The 13,044-nt window shown below is 54.2% G+C and overlaps 1 protein-coding gene across 1 annotated transcript in view; it reads left to right on the top strand.

The window, feature by feature from the left end:
- Window positions 1-13,044, top strand: part of SZT2 (SZT2 subunit of KICSTOR complex) — a 76,827-nt gene that overhangs the window by 8,848 nt on the left and 54,935 nt on the right. Inside the window, exons 8-16 of the mRNA XM_050961273.1 lie at window positions 173-383; window positions 1,695-1,865; window positions 4,801-5,032; window positions 5,728-5,857; window positions 6,536-6,678; window positions 8,883-9,035; window positions 9,683-9,797; window positions 12,082-12,287; window positions 12,729-12,953. Of these exons, the coding sequence (XP_050817230.1) occupies window positions 173-383; window positions 1,695-1,865; window positions 4,801-5,032; window positions 5,728-5,857; window positions 6,536-6,678; window positions 8,883-9,035; window positions 9,683-9,797; window positions 12,082-12,287; window positions 12,729-12,953 (1,586 nt within the window). The remainder of the gene's footprint in view (window positions 1-172; window positions 384-1,694; window positions 1,866-4,800; window positions 5,033-5,727; window positions 5,858-6,535; window positions 6,679-8,882; window positions 9,036-9,682; window positions 9,798-12,081; window positions 12,288-12,728; window positions 12,954-13,044) is intronic.

Below are 13,044 nucleotides of genomic sequence, written 5' to 3'. Positions count from 1 at the left end.
GACGGGGATGCCAATCCAGGGCGGGGGCACCATGCTGTATGTGCTCTCCCTTTTGGGGGTTTGATGCTCACTTGCCCCTAGCAGGATGGAGTGGAGCTTACCTCTGCAGCTCTCTCTCCTCTCCCCACCCTTTGCTCTGTCTCACATGGATCTCTCTCCTGCACCTTCCCAGGTGGGCGGAGTCTACTCATATGATTGCAGCTTTGGCCACGTCCCCAATGTGGAACTGATGAAATTTATTGCTATGGCAACTTTTGGTGCATACCTGTCCACCTGCCCTGAGCTGGATCCCTTAAGCCTCGACCTGAACGTGTATCACAAGGCCTTCCTGCTGTATTCCTTCCTGCGCACCGGGGAGTCCCTGAACCCAGAGTATTACTGTGGTGAGGAGAGCATGTGTGTCCTGCTCCATCGTATGGGGGGCCTGGAATTCCTTCATGTGGTGGGGCCTGAATACATCAATGTCCCCTTCGTACCCTTTCCTGGTTGCTTCCAATAGCAGTGGATGAGGGAGGCAATGGGGAGAGGCTTTTTCCAGCCCCTTTTACCTACTGCAGTGCACACAAGACAAGGGAGTGGTCCTCTTTTTTTCTCCAGCAGCCACGAGAGCTTGGTTCTGGGGAGGACAGCTTAACAAGCATGCTGCTCAGAGGATTGTAATGTGGTCAAGGCCCGCAGAATTCTAGGCCTTCTCAAGGCTCTGAATACTGGATGCTGGAGCAGAATCTCTGTGGCTCCCTTCCTGGGGCATGGTGCTTTAGGGAGCACTAGCTGGGGAGTTGGGTGCTAACGTGCCTTTCTCACCACTGCTCTCAGCTTGCCTACCCAGCCCAAAGGGGAATGTTTGTGGAAGCCTGAGCACAATCCCCCTTTCCATGGGAGTACAGTGAGGGTGAGGAAACATTCACTGGCCCCTTTGCACATGGAGGCCCTCTGAATGCTGACCTGGTTGGCTGTGCTCTGCAGAGCACATTGAGACTATGTTTGCGCATGGGAACTTGGCTTACAAGGTTATGGTCCCTAGAGAAATGGTCACAATGCCAGCATCTGGTTGCTCCCACTGAGGATGCAGGGGGCACACAACAGTTTGTGTCCATTGAAAATTGGCCTTAAGGCTCCAAAGCATCATCAGTTCTTGGAAAATGCCTGCTGTCTGTGGGGGTGGTTGAGATTCCCCATGCTGATTCAGAGGGGATGTGGCCTGAAGGACTGGGGGGAGGGGTTCAGGTGCTGGGGGAATCTGATGCTGTTTAAAAGCTGTTAGTTGTTAAACCCTGCAGTGAAGGCCGTCAGGGCCCTACTAACCGGTCATTATACAGCACCCAGGGTGGGCATGAGACTCCCTGGGGACAGGGGGAAATGGATCCCTGCCTGAGGAGCTTGCAGGTGGATTAGCAGAGTGGCCTTGCCATTCCTGTCTGGTTAAATACATAACCCTGTTGTGCTGCTCCTGATTATCACACCTGTCCCGTCATGTGCTCAGGCTGGGTCCCTGCCCTGTTACACATCTCCTCTGCACCAGCAGGCCTCTCCTGTCCCCTTCCTGAGCAAGCCTGGAGGGATGTACTACTCACTGGGAGGGAGGGAGGGAGGGATCCCACAGCTGCACTCGCCAAGTGCCTTGGGCTCCTGCTGCAGGCTGGGGAGTGGAGGAGCTGCTCCTGCGTGACCCATGTGCATGCTGCTGTTTGCAGTGTCCCAGCACAGACTGTTCAATGAGCACCTGGTGTCCGCAAGCAGCAACCCGGCTCTGGCCATGAGGAGGAAGAAGCACACGGAGAAGGAGGTGCATGCAGACCTCGTGAGCATAGTCTCTGTCCGGCTGCGTGAGGGCTACAGCATCCGTGAGGTCAACATCACCAAAGGTGACTTGCCTGCGCCATGCCATTCTGTGACTTGGGGCTCCATTCTCAGTTACACAGACTTAAGTGCAGGCTTGCCATAGTCTGACCAGCCTTGGTGGGGTGAGGACAGGAAACCATGGCCTTGGGGAAGGAGCTTGTTCTCCATGACAAATGTACTGGATTGCATGGTGCTTGTGTTCCTGCTAGGCAAATCCTGTCTCACGGTATGGAGATACCAACAGTTCAGAGGTGGGGAGAAGCTACAGGGTGAGGGGGTGCCCCATAGGTGACAGCGATGCAAGGTCTGATGTGGGCACACGTACTGAACCAAGGCTGCAGACTAGGAAGGTGCAAATAGCAGCACTTTATGCAAAGAGAGTAGTGCTGTATTTATAGTAGCCTAAGCCTTCTGCATTCCTGCCAGCACAGCAGTGGCTGCAGCAGAACCAGGTGAGTGGCTGCAGAAATGATAGCATGGGCAGGATTTCAGTAGCACCATAAATGTACCTGGTCCTTCCTAGACAGCGAGAGAGAGAGAAAATGGAAATCTTTAGTGAAGCCAAGTAAAGAATCATAAATTCCAGCAGGAGAAACGTGCAGAGTAAACTATGGTGAGAACAGGACTTTTGAAGAGCAAACTTCCAAACACAAATAGCAAGAAATAATTTGTGTGTGCAGAAACAGGACACCTGCAGGAGAATCATTGTGTCTGTTTGCCTAGCTGAGAGTCAAGGGAGCAGTTGAGAAGGATAAGGCTATAGCAGAAAAGTTATTTCTTTGCATCACTCTTCAGCTCGGAAGGTATTGGGGAGATACCTACTCGGACAGTAAAGATGAAGCACTGTCAGGGGCTGGAGTGTCAAAAGTAGAGTTGCTGGAACAAATAGTGACAAGTCACCTGGGCTGGATAGTGTGCTGAACAAGTTTCAGAGTGAAGTATATGAGCTAACAAAAAACTGCAATCTTTTATTTAAAATCTACACATATACCGGAGGCTCAGAGGGCAGGAAATGTATCTGCATCCTGTAGGATGTTTCTGGGAATTCTGGCATGTAAACTTGCACTATGTAAATTAGTCGAAACAACAGTTTTTAAAATAGAAATTATAAAATGGTTGGAAAATTGGACATGACCATGTAATCAGCACAGCCTCTGCAAAGGAGAAGCAGCAGAATGGAGCTGACCAGACTCTTTCTTATTGGTGTCACTGCTGTGGGTGTGGTTCTGGGCAGCTGCTGACCAGAGTCTAGTTCAGGAGTCGGCAGCCTTTCACAAGTGGTGTGCCGAGTCTTCATTTATTCACTCTGATTTAAGGTTTCGTGTGCCAGTAATACATTTTAAGGTTTTTAGAAGGTCTCTTTCTATAAGTCTATAATATATAACTAAACTATTGTTGTATGTAAAGTAAATAAGGTTTTAAAAATGTTTAAGACACTTCATTTAAAACTGAATTAAAATGCAGAGCCCCCCGGACTGGTGGCCAGGACCCAGGTAGTGAGTGTGCCACTGAAAATCAGCTCATGTGCTGCAGGTTGCCTGCTCCTGGTCTAGTTAATGTCATTCTTGCTCTGGGTAGCTCTGTGCAGAGGAAGCTGAGGCTGGCTGCAGACTCAGGCAGGCAGCACTGCATCAGGTCTGGTTGGGATGATTTGGTTCTGACCAGTGACTTACCTCCTTTGATGGCTTAGCATTTCCAGCCACTCGCCAAGGGAAGGTTTGATAAGCCCTGCTAGCTGTGCAGCACTGAGGACCTAGCGGGGGAACGAGTGAATGAGTCGGCAGTATGATGACCTGTTTGATTGGGTTACGTCCATAGGCTAGCGTGTGGGATGAGTGTTCTGCTCCCCTGGTCCGGCTAGGCTCTCCTTGGGCACTGCCATCGCTCTTCCAGTGAGCGCTTGGAGCGGGCCCCAAAGAGCCGAAGGACTTTGGAGAACAGCCCATGGGGCAGGCTGGCTTGTTCACTTTGGGGCAGGCATGTCTGAGGAGAGATAGGACCAGTGTGACATGAAGGCTGTCAGCCCTCAGGGAACTCCAGCTGGTACTGAGTGCTGCGGTATCCCGTACTCGTGAGCAAACCACATCTGTCCAATGCTCTGCATTGGCTTCCTATAGCCCGCTGAGTTAGGGGCAGGGTCTTGGTTCTAGTGTACATAGTGCTCCATGGCTTAGGCCCAGCACATCTGAGAGCCTAAAGCTCCAGGATGAAACCGCTGGCTGACAGCTCTGCTCCTCTGGCACCATGGAGTTTCCTTCACAAGGGGAGAGCTCCTTTGTAGAGGAGACAGAGCTCTGCTTTTCTAGTCTGAGTCTGCCTGAGGAACTGGCCTCTCATTCCAAAGGCCAGGTGCATGTCTGTGACCCGCACACAGGAGTGTGTGCTTTTCAGAACAGCTCCCCAGTAAAACGCTGTATTGCACAAACACCTCTCTCCCTGGGGGGTCGCGAAAGAGAATGAACCACACATGCCCGCGCTCAGCGTGTGATTGGAAGGTGTTTGGGGGTTAGGATGACACCCGTACAGGACAGAGTAGCCTCTGCCAGTTCCGAGTGGTATTTGGGTGGGCCTGGACCCACATGTGCTCCCATGCTGTGGGGCGCAGAACAGGCAGCACTGGCCAAAGGAAAAAGCCAGGGTAAGTGGGAGGGGGCTTGTTTAGCTGGATGGCCCACCCAGCTGCCAGAACAAGCTGCAAGGGGGCGTTGTGGAGTCCCCATTGCTGAGGAGTCAGAGCGGAGCCTTGTGCTTAGGGCAGGCTGGGGGTGCTGAGTATGGCCCTGACCCCATGGAGGAGAGGGACCATCCTACCCAAAGGATTCTGGCAATCATCTCACCTGTTCAGGGACCCCATGTCAGTTGAATCTTGTATCTTGGGGCAAGAGGTGGTGCTGCTGGGTCATGGCCTGGGTGGTGAGCTTGATCGCAGCTCTCACTGCCTGCTCTCATCCCATGCAGGTGGCTCCCAGCTGGAAGTGAAGCTGGTCTTGCTGTGGAAACACAACATGCGGATAGAATACCTGGCTGTAGCAGCATGGCCCCTGGACCCCTCCAAGCGCAGTACCTGGGTGGAGGTGACAATGGAGGGCAGCTATGACATCCTACATGATATCAGCTGCACCATGAGGAAGCCTATCACCAGCCTGTACCGTACTACAGTGATCCGTCGCTTCTGGAACACGCTGCAGAGGTGAGCCTGGCAGTTCCCTGCAGCTCTCGTAGTCTGACCCCAGCACCTGCTGGCTCCAGGATGCCTCTGCAGCCCCTTTCTCTGCTCACCTGGGCCCCCCAGTGGGGGTGGCCTGAAGAGGGATGTGAACTGACCTGTGTCTTAGGCGGTAGGATTCCCAGAGCTGACGGTGCTGCGTTCCCTGGGCCCCGCTCTGTTTGCTGTCACTAACCAGACCCCAGGCATTGAGAGGGTCTGGGCTGTGAGCAGGGGATGTGTGTCCCTGGCACCACCCTGCAATGCTGCCTTGCTCTGAAGGTCAGAGCTGTGGATGATTCTCTCTCAGGTAGGTGGGGTGTGTGGTTGACCCCAGATGACTTGTGGGCATCTGCCCAGTGTTCCCAAGCTCTGCAGAGGCTGGGGCATCTCCCCCTGTTCTGTGCAGTTGTTCCCTACCTGCTGTGCTTTGAGGGAAGGACTCGGCCAAACCCTTTCCTAACTCTCTCCTTGCTGTCGCTGAGCTCTCTCGCCTCGGGGTGGGCTGCTGCATCCGGGCTCCCTCTAGTTTGCCCTTTGCCAGGCCTGGGGGAATCCTGCTTCCCCCAAGGACATGCCCCCATCTGGCCTTGCAGTGCCACCCGTGCAGGCAGCACAGCTCTGAATGCTCGATTGGCTGGGAGCGCCCCGGAAACTTACTGATGGCTTTTGTCTTGCAGCATCAACCAGACAGATCAGATGCTGGTTCACCTGCAGTCTTTTGACACCGTTCCAGAGCACTTCACCATCCCTGAGAGCACTAAGAACGGAGTGCCCCTTTTCTACATCCCACCAGGCTCCACCACCCCGGTACGCCGCCTCCCGCTGTCCTCAGAGCCCTGGGAACAGGTGCCCTTCTGTTCTGTATCCTGGTGTCAGAGGGCTAATCCATGCAGGTGGCTGCCATGGTAACTGCCTCACAGGAACAGCCCAGAGGCTGTTCTGCTTGCTAACAGTTGCACTGCTCCACTTCCACATGATGCTGTGTGAACCGGCCCTTCTCATGTCCTTTCCCAAACATTATGCGCTCCATGGCACCACTTAGGGTGTCTGCTCCAGCAGCTGCTCCTGGAAAGCCATGGGGTGAATAGCAGGCAGCCCATTCTAGGCAATGTGCAGAATGTTCCCCAGTGAGTGTGTGGGGTGAACACCAGCTGCTCTCCCGCTAGAGAGGGCAGGAGTGCCGCAGGCTCAACCTGCCTCGATACGTCTAGGGATACCTTCCCATTGGTGCGAAAGCCCATACTGTCTGTCCGGCTCCCTTGCTCAGTTACCTTGCTGAAAGCATTCATTCTCCTCAGAGACAATGCTCTTCAGCCAGCCTGCTAGGCTCAGACTCTGGGGAGGCCTGGACCTTGTCCGTGAGGAAACCAACAGCTTGCTGCTGAGCTCTGTAACCCCAGCTCTTTCTTTCTTTCTTTCTCTGTCTGTCTCTCTGTCTCTCTCTGTCTCTCTCTCTCTCTCTCTCTCTCTCTCTCTCTCTCTCAGGTGCTGTCCCTGCAGCACAGCGGCTCTGACTGCAGCCATTCACAGTTTGCCTCCTACTGGAAGCCCATCCTCTCCATGGATGCCAATTTCTGGCAGAGGTGGCTGCATATGCATCGGATTGTTCTCATGCTGGAGCATGACACGTACGTCTGTGGTGGGGCTAGGGCAGTGTGACCTGGGCAAGTCGCTGTGGGTGGGAAAGCGGCCCTAGGGACAGCAGGAGCCAGACTGTGCAGCCAGAGCCTGCAGGAGCTGCCTCGCTGACAGAAGGGGGCTGTGCAGGATGACTCTGTGCACAGGAGGGCCCTGGGAAGGTGTCTGCTAGCTGCATGGCACAGGCAGTAACAGACTGGGCTCTCAGGCATGGGAAGGCCCATAAGCCTGAAGAGACCATGCAGTTTGTGCGTTAACCCCCTGCAGGCTGGGAAGGCATCCTGGCTGGAGGGGGAGGGGAGAAGAGAGGCAGCTCCTGGGAGTATTGGGTGCCTTCAGGGTTTGTCTGTGCCCGAGAATCCGATTGCAGGCTCTCCTGTGGGCCTCCCAGCTGGAATTTCACCCTGTGGCTCAGTAAGCCTCCCTGCAGGGTGGAGAAGCTTAGGGTGTGTCTACACTACAAAATTATGTCAACCTAAGTTACGTGGATGTACAGCGCCGCATGTCCACACTATGCTCTGTGTTTCAGTGGTGCGTGTCCTCCCCAGGAGCACTCACACCGATCGTACGGTCAATGTGGGTCATTGTGGGACGGCTCCTGAAAAGCAGCCACAGTTGATGTAAGCAATGCAGTGTCTTCGCTGATGCTGCATCAACCTAACTACGCTGACTTAAGCCTCTTGCAGAGGTGGAGTTAAGTCATGTAGTGGGCGGGTTACGTCAGCGGGAGCAACATTTTATTGTTGATGCTCACAGAGTTAGAGCAGCATAAGCTGCCTTACGTCAACCTAACTCTAGTCTAGCCCAGGACTCAGTATAGTGGGGCTGTGGCCTCTTTCAGGGGTATCAAAGGATGGGTACAGCCTGTTGTGTCCTGCTGAGAGGGGGACTGCCAGTTGTTCACAATGGCCCTCTGTGACGAACTGGGAATGTTCTTAATGTTTTGGTGCCTCAGTGTCCCCTATGCAGTTCTTAATATCTAGGTGGTGGAATAAGGGTGTGTGATTGCTGCAGAGGAAGGGACCAGTGCACCTAAATGCCTGGCACTCTGTCTCCTAGCAACTAATGTCCTGTGCCCCTCCTCTGCACAGGTGCCAGCTGAAGGTGTTGGAGACAGAGGTCAGGTGACCTCCTGGCCCAGGAAAGGAGCTGAGGAGAGGGGCTGGAGGGGGTGGTTAGTCTAGAGCTGGCTGCGGATGAGGAGTGAAGTGCAGACATAGGGGTCTGGCTCACTGCCCCCCCCCAGAATGGACCCTGCCGAGGGATCCGGTTCGCTGTATCTACAAGCTCTGTTTTAGACCCTGTTCCTGTCATCGAATAAACCTCTGTTTTACTGGCTGGCTGAGAGTCAACATCTGACTGCAAAGTGGGGGTGCAGGACCCTGTGGCTTCCCCAGGACCCCACTGAGGTGGGCTCGCTGTGGGAAGCGCACGCAGGGGCAGAGGATGCCAAATGCTCCAAGGAGAGTCCCAGGAGGTGAAGACGTGTGAGCGTCTTACCATGAACAAGTCTGCTCCAAGGGAGAGGAGGCTCCCCAAAGTCCTGACTGGCTTGGTGGGAAGCAGTTCCAGAGCATCGCTCGGTGACTCTGTGACACCCTCATTTCCGTAAAACGCTGCTGGAGTCTGCTCTGATTCCTGCCTCAGGCAGAGCCCAGGACCTGGAACCTCTGGAGAGCCGGAGGTTCCAGGAGTGGGGCCAATTTGAGTCCTGATATTATGGCAGGTGATTGCTAAGCTCCATTGGCTCAGATGGACACAGTGGCTTGCTGCCCACCCTGACATCATCTGAAGCTAAGGAGGGGAGGGCGCCCTGTCAGCAGGGGGGCTCATCCCAGCCAAGGATCAGTGTGGCTAATCCCCAGCCCTGATCAAAGGCTTACCCCATAGGTCCCTGGAAAGCAGGTAGGTAATGCTACCTCCGTTGTACAGAGGGGGAAGTAGCAGATCAGCCTAGGAGGAGAGCAGGGTTCCTGTGAGAGCAGAACTCCCTGCAGATGCAGCAGAGCCAGACGGTGCCGGAGAGGCGTTAGTGACAGCCTGTGGGGCGGGGTGGGGTGGGGAGGAGCAGGTTGATCCTGCCCAGGCTAGTGAGGGAGGGTGAATGGGCCAGGGGCTCTGCAGGGCCCCTTCCTGGGCCATGGTGGGAGCAGACAGGAGGGCTGGGCTAGTGACGCACTGGTGTGTTCCACAGACCCGTCCCAAAGCACCTGCACACACCAGGCAACAATGGCCGGTACAGCACCATCCAGTGCCGCATCTCCCACTCAGCACTCACCTCCCTGCTGCGGGACTGGAGCAGCTTTGTGCTAGTGGAAGGCTACTCCTACGTCAAACTGATGCCCAGGTGAGAGGCTCCTTGTGCTGCTTCTGCTGTGCTCCATAGAGAGCCTGGCGGGGCAGGGGAGGAGTCAGGGTTCCTTTCGTGCACTAACACCATGGCTCATGGGCTGTTGGAACTGCCGTTCAGGTGTGCCCTGTTCCCCCCCCTTCCATGCACTGCTAGAGCCCTCTTCCCCTCTCTCTGCTCCTGGCCCCCTTTCTGCCCCATCTGCCTGGGACAGGCCCTGCTAACCTGAGCACAGTCCCTCCTCTTGCCAGGAAGCCTTCCAGCTGTAACCCCCATGTTAGTACTCTGTCCTCTCTCACTGGGGCCCGGGAGTGCGTCTGACTCAGCAGCTCTCTGCACGCCTCTCATGCTGTGCAATGGAAATAGTGCAGGCGGATCCCTGCTAGCAGGGCCTGTGTGGCTCCGCCTGACTGACCCCAGTGCTGGTTCTGTCTCTGCTGCCAATTTGCAGTGGAAATCTCTGAATGACTCCAAACCCAGCTTGCAGCTTGCCCATAGCAGGAAACTTTCTGACCTTGCTAGCTGGGGAAGAAGCATCCTCTCTGCATCAGGCCCCAGAGTACCTTGAGCTCTGCCGCTGAGGCCATGCCACGCAGTTAGACTATTCTCCCTGCTACCCAGTCAGTGACTAACTCCTCTTCCAGCTCTGAGGATCCAGCTCCTTCCTCGTTCTATGTGGTCCGGATCATCTCCAAAGCTCCCTGCATGGTTCTCCGGCTAGGGTTCCCCATTGGGACACCTGCCCAGGCCAGGAACCAGGTGAGTCAGAGGGAGAATACTTTGGGGCAGTGGGAACAGAGTGAGCAGCCTGGGAGGCATGAGGGGGCTGGCATGGAGAAGAAGCAGGTGGATATATTTACAGAGCTGACACCTTGACCAGGCAGCTGTTTGGGATTTGGGACAAATGAATTTAAAATGTAGCTGCTGTAGCAGAGATTTGGAAGGTGGCAAGATATTGCACCTGTATTTTAAAGAGGCTCCAAGGATGATCCAGGGAATTGCAGACTAGTAAGCCTCACATCTGTGCCTGGTAAACAGGTCAAAATGATGATTAAAAATAGTAGAATAAAACCTCTGAAGATTATATGATTTGATCTAACCAGCTTGGTTTGTGCAGAGGAAAACCATGACTCCCTGAGCTATTAGAATTCTTTGAGCATTAGTAAAGTAGTGGATAGAAGAGAAAACTAGTTAACATAATTTAGATTTTGACAAAGTCCCAGGCAGGAGTTTACTAAGAAGCTAAGATGTCATGGGCTGAGAGGCCAAGTGAGAGATCAGGATCTATGAAGGAGACAGGAAACAGTGGGATTAAATGTTCAGTTCTCATCCTGGTGCCCGCAGGATCTGTACTAGGTCCTGTGTCCTTTAATGGTCTGGAAAGGAAAGGAGGCAGAGAAAAGTGAAACTCCCTGCAGATGTGGCAGACCAGACAGCGCAGCAGGTGACTTCATAAAGGTCTCTGAAAGGAGTGGACTAGAGAAAGGTAGTCAGGAGCGTTGTTCTGTCTCCTAACACAAGAATAAGGCACGTTCAATGAGGTTGAAAAGTGGCAAATTAAAAACATAAAAGGAAATTTGACTGTGAAAGTCACAGGAAGTTGCTGAGGTGAAAATATAACAAGATTCAAAGAGGGGTAGGGCCTTTACATGAGTACAGAATAACCTAAAAAACCTTGAACTCGGGGGCTTAACCCAACCTGTAACTATTAGAAATCAGGGGACCTTTATGGGGACAGATTATCCCCCACGTGCTACAGCAGGGTTTTTGCACCTTCGTCTGCAGCCATTGGAGCCAGGACACTGAGCTAGGCAGATCTGTGGGTTGGACCCATCTGGCAGTGCCTGTGTAATGGTATTCCTGCAGACCCAGAATGGGGCAAGAGTAGGGATTGGTTCCCCTGGTGCCTCTCTCCACAGAGCAGAGCTGTTTGTTGATCAGGAGTGGGGAAGGAGTGGTTGATTCACAGAGTTTAAGGCCAGAAAGGATCATTGTGATCATCTAGTCTGACCTGCTGTGTGACACAGACCATTACACTGCACCCAGCTACCCCTGTGCTGAGCCCAATAACTTGTTTGGCTAAATCATCTCTTCAGAAAGGCCTCCAGTTGGAGAATCCATCTCCTCCCTCGGCATACTGTTCCAGGGGTTAGTCACCCTCACGGATTGAAAAACAATTCTGCCTTATTTGTCTGGCTTTAGCTGTCAGCCATTGGTGGTTCCTGTCCCAAGTTAAAGAGCCCTTTGGTACTGGGTGTTTTCTCCCCTGGGAAGTACCTGTCACTGGAATCTAGTCACCTTGCAATCTTCTCTTTAATAGCTGAACAGCTTGTGCTCTTTAAGCCTATCACTATAAAGCTTGTTCTCCAGCGCTCAGAGCGGTTTTGTGGCTCTTTTCTGCCCCCTCTCCAATCTTCAATATCCATTTTAAAGTGTGGACCCAGAACAGGATTCTGTATTCCAGTATTAGCCTCACCAATTTCACATGCAAAAGTAAAATCACCCCCTGGTTCACTGCTCCTCTGTCTGTAAATCCCAGGATCACATTCACCCTCCTTGCCAAGGCACTGCTCTAGCAGCTCACATCGAGTTACTTGTCTCTACAGCAGGCAGCATGGACGTAGCTAAGCCCAAGTCTGCAGGACCCAGGCTTGTAGACTCGATGGTTCCAAGCCCTGCTTGAGTATCCATGCTTCATTGTAAATCTGGGTTTGCACTGGCTGGGCCTGGCTCCCTCAGATGGGCTAACACATCCACACCATGCTGCGTGGCCCTTCTGATTGTGGCTTGACCTGCAGCCATGCTGCAAAACGAGAGGGCTTCAGCCCGAGCTGTGGCTAACTCAGGATCTGACCCTCTCCCCTAGCAGGGTCCTAGGCCCCAGGCTCTGAGTGCCTGCCGACCCGGGTCAGACTGATCTATTCGTGGATGGAAGGGGGGCTTGGACTCAGATCTCAGGTGGAATCTGGGTGTAGTGTGCAGTGCAGACACCCTGTGATCCCTAGGTAGAGATGCTCAGGCTTCCTTTTCCTCTGTCCTGCAGATAGTGGAAGAGTTACAGGACCGGATCCTGCAGCTGCGCTTCCCCCACAGGGTTCAGAGCAAAGAGGCAACTCCCAAAGTGAAGAGGAAAACTTTCGGCAGCAGCTCTCCCTCGAAGTCCCAACCCGTGGCTGGGGCCCCGCCAGCCCTCTCGGACAGGCCCTGCCTTGTAGTGCTGCACAAGCCGCTGGAGAAGCTCCTGATCAGGTAGTGGCAGAGGGACAACAGGCTGCCAGGGCTCCTCTTGCTTAGTAGTCGGGGTGGGGAGGGGAAGCACTGAGGGTTAGCCCTATGCCCAAGGAGAGACCAGTGGAAGGCTGGTGCTGCCGGCAGCTGAGGAGTCTGTGCCCGTGGGGTGGCTTCAGCAGGCATGTTCTCTGACAGAGTTATGGCCATGGCCCAGGAGTGGCTGTGACTTGTAGGGCTTGGGGTCAGTGCTGTGCTGGAGAATCGGAACCTGGCCAGAGCGGAGGGAGGAGGAGAGAGTATCACTGGCCTCCGAGGAGGGACTGAAGTGGAGCAGATTCCAACCTTCCTGCTGCCGCCCCCGTGGAGTTAGATCTAGGATCAGGCCTGCTGTCCAGAAGTCCAGGCCTTGTCTGGAGACCCTTCCCCCTCGGCTGGTCATTCTCCTTTCCACCCTTCTAGGTATGAGAAGCTGCCTTCCGACTACCGGGCTCCCTTCATCCTCACCCTGGAGCACCCCCCTGTGTCCGGCCCCCTCACTATGGTGGCCAACCGCACCGCCTCCTCCACCCTGGCTTCGCTCTCCCGCTACTTCTATCACCAGCGCTGGATCTGGTGCATCCAGTCGGGGCTAGCCCCAGCGGTGCCTATTGCAGCTGTTGCCCATCTCCTGTCCACACTCACTGAGTAAGTGTCACGACTGAGGGGGCAGGGAGCTGCCCTTTCCGAAGGTGCGGACCCCAGGGCAGGGCCAGATGGTTTGAGGCTGGGTTGGGGT

This window comes from Gopherus flavomarginatus, chromosome 7 (assembly GCF_025201925.1).
Source record: "Gopherus flavomarginatus isolate rGopFla2 chromosome 7, rGopFla2.mat.asm, whole genome shotgun sequence".
NCBI classification, from domain to species: Eukaryota; Metazoa; Chordata; order Testudines; family Testudinidae; genus Gopherus; species Gopherus flavomarginatus.
This window is presented reverse-complemented; position numbering and strand designations above follow the sequence as displayed.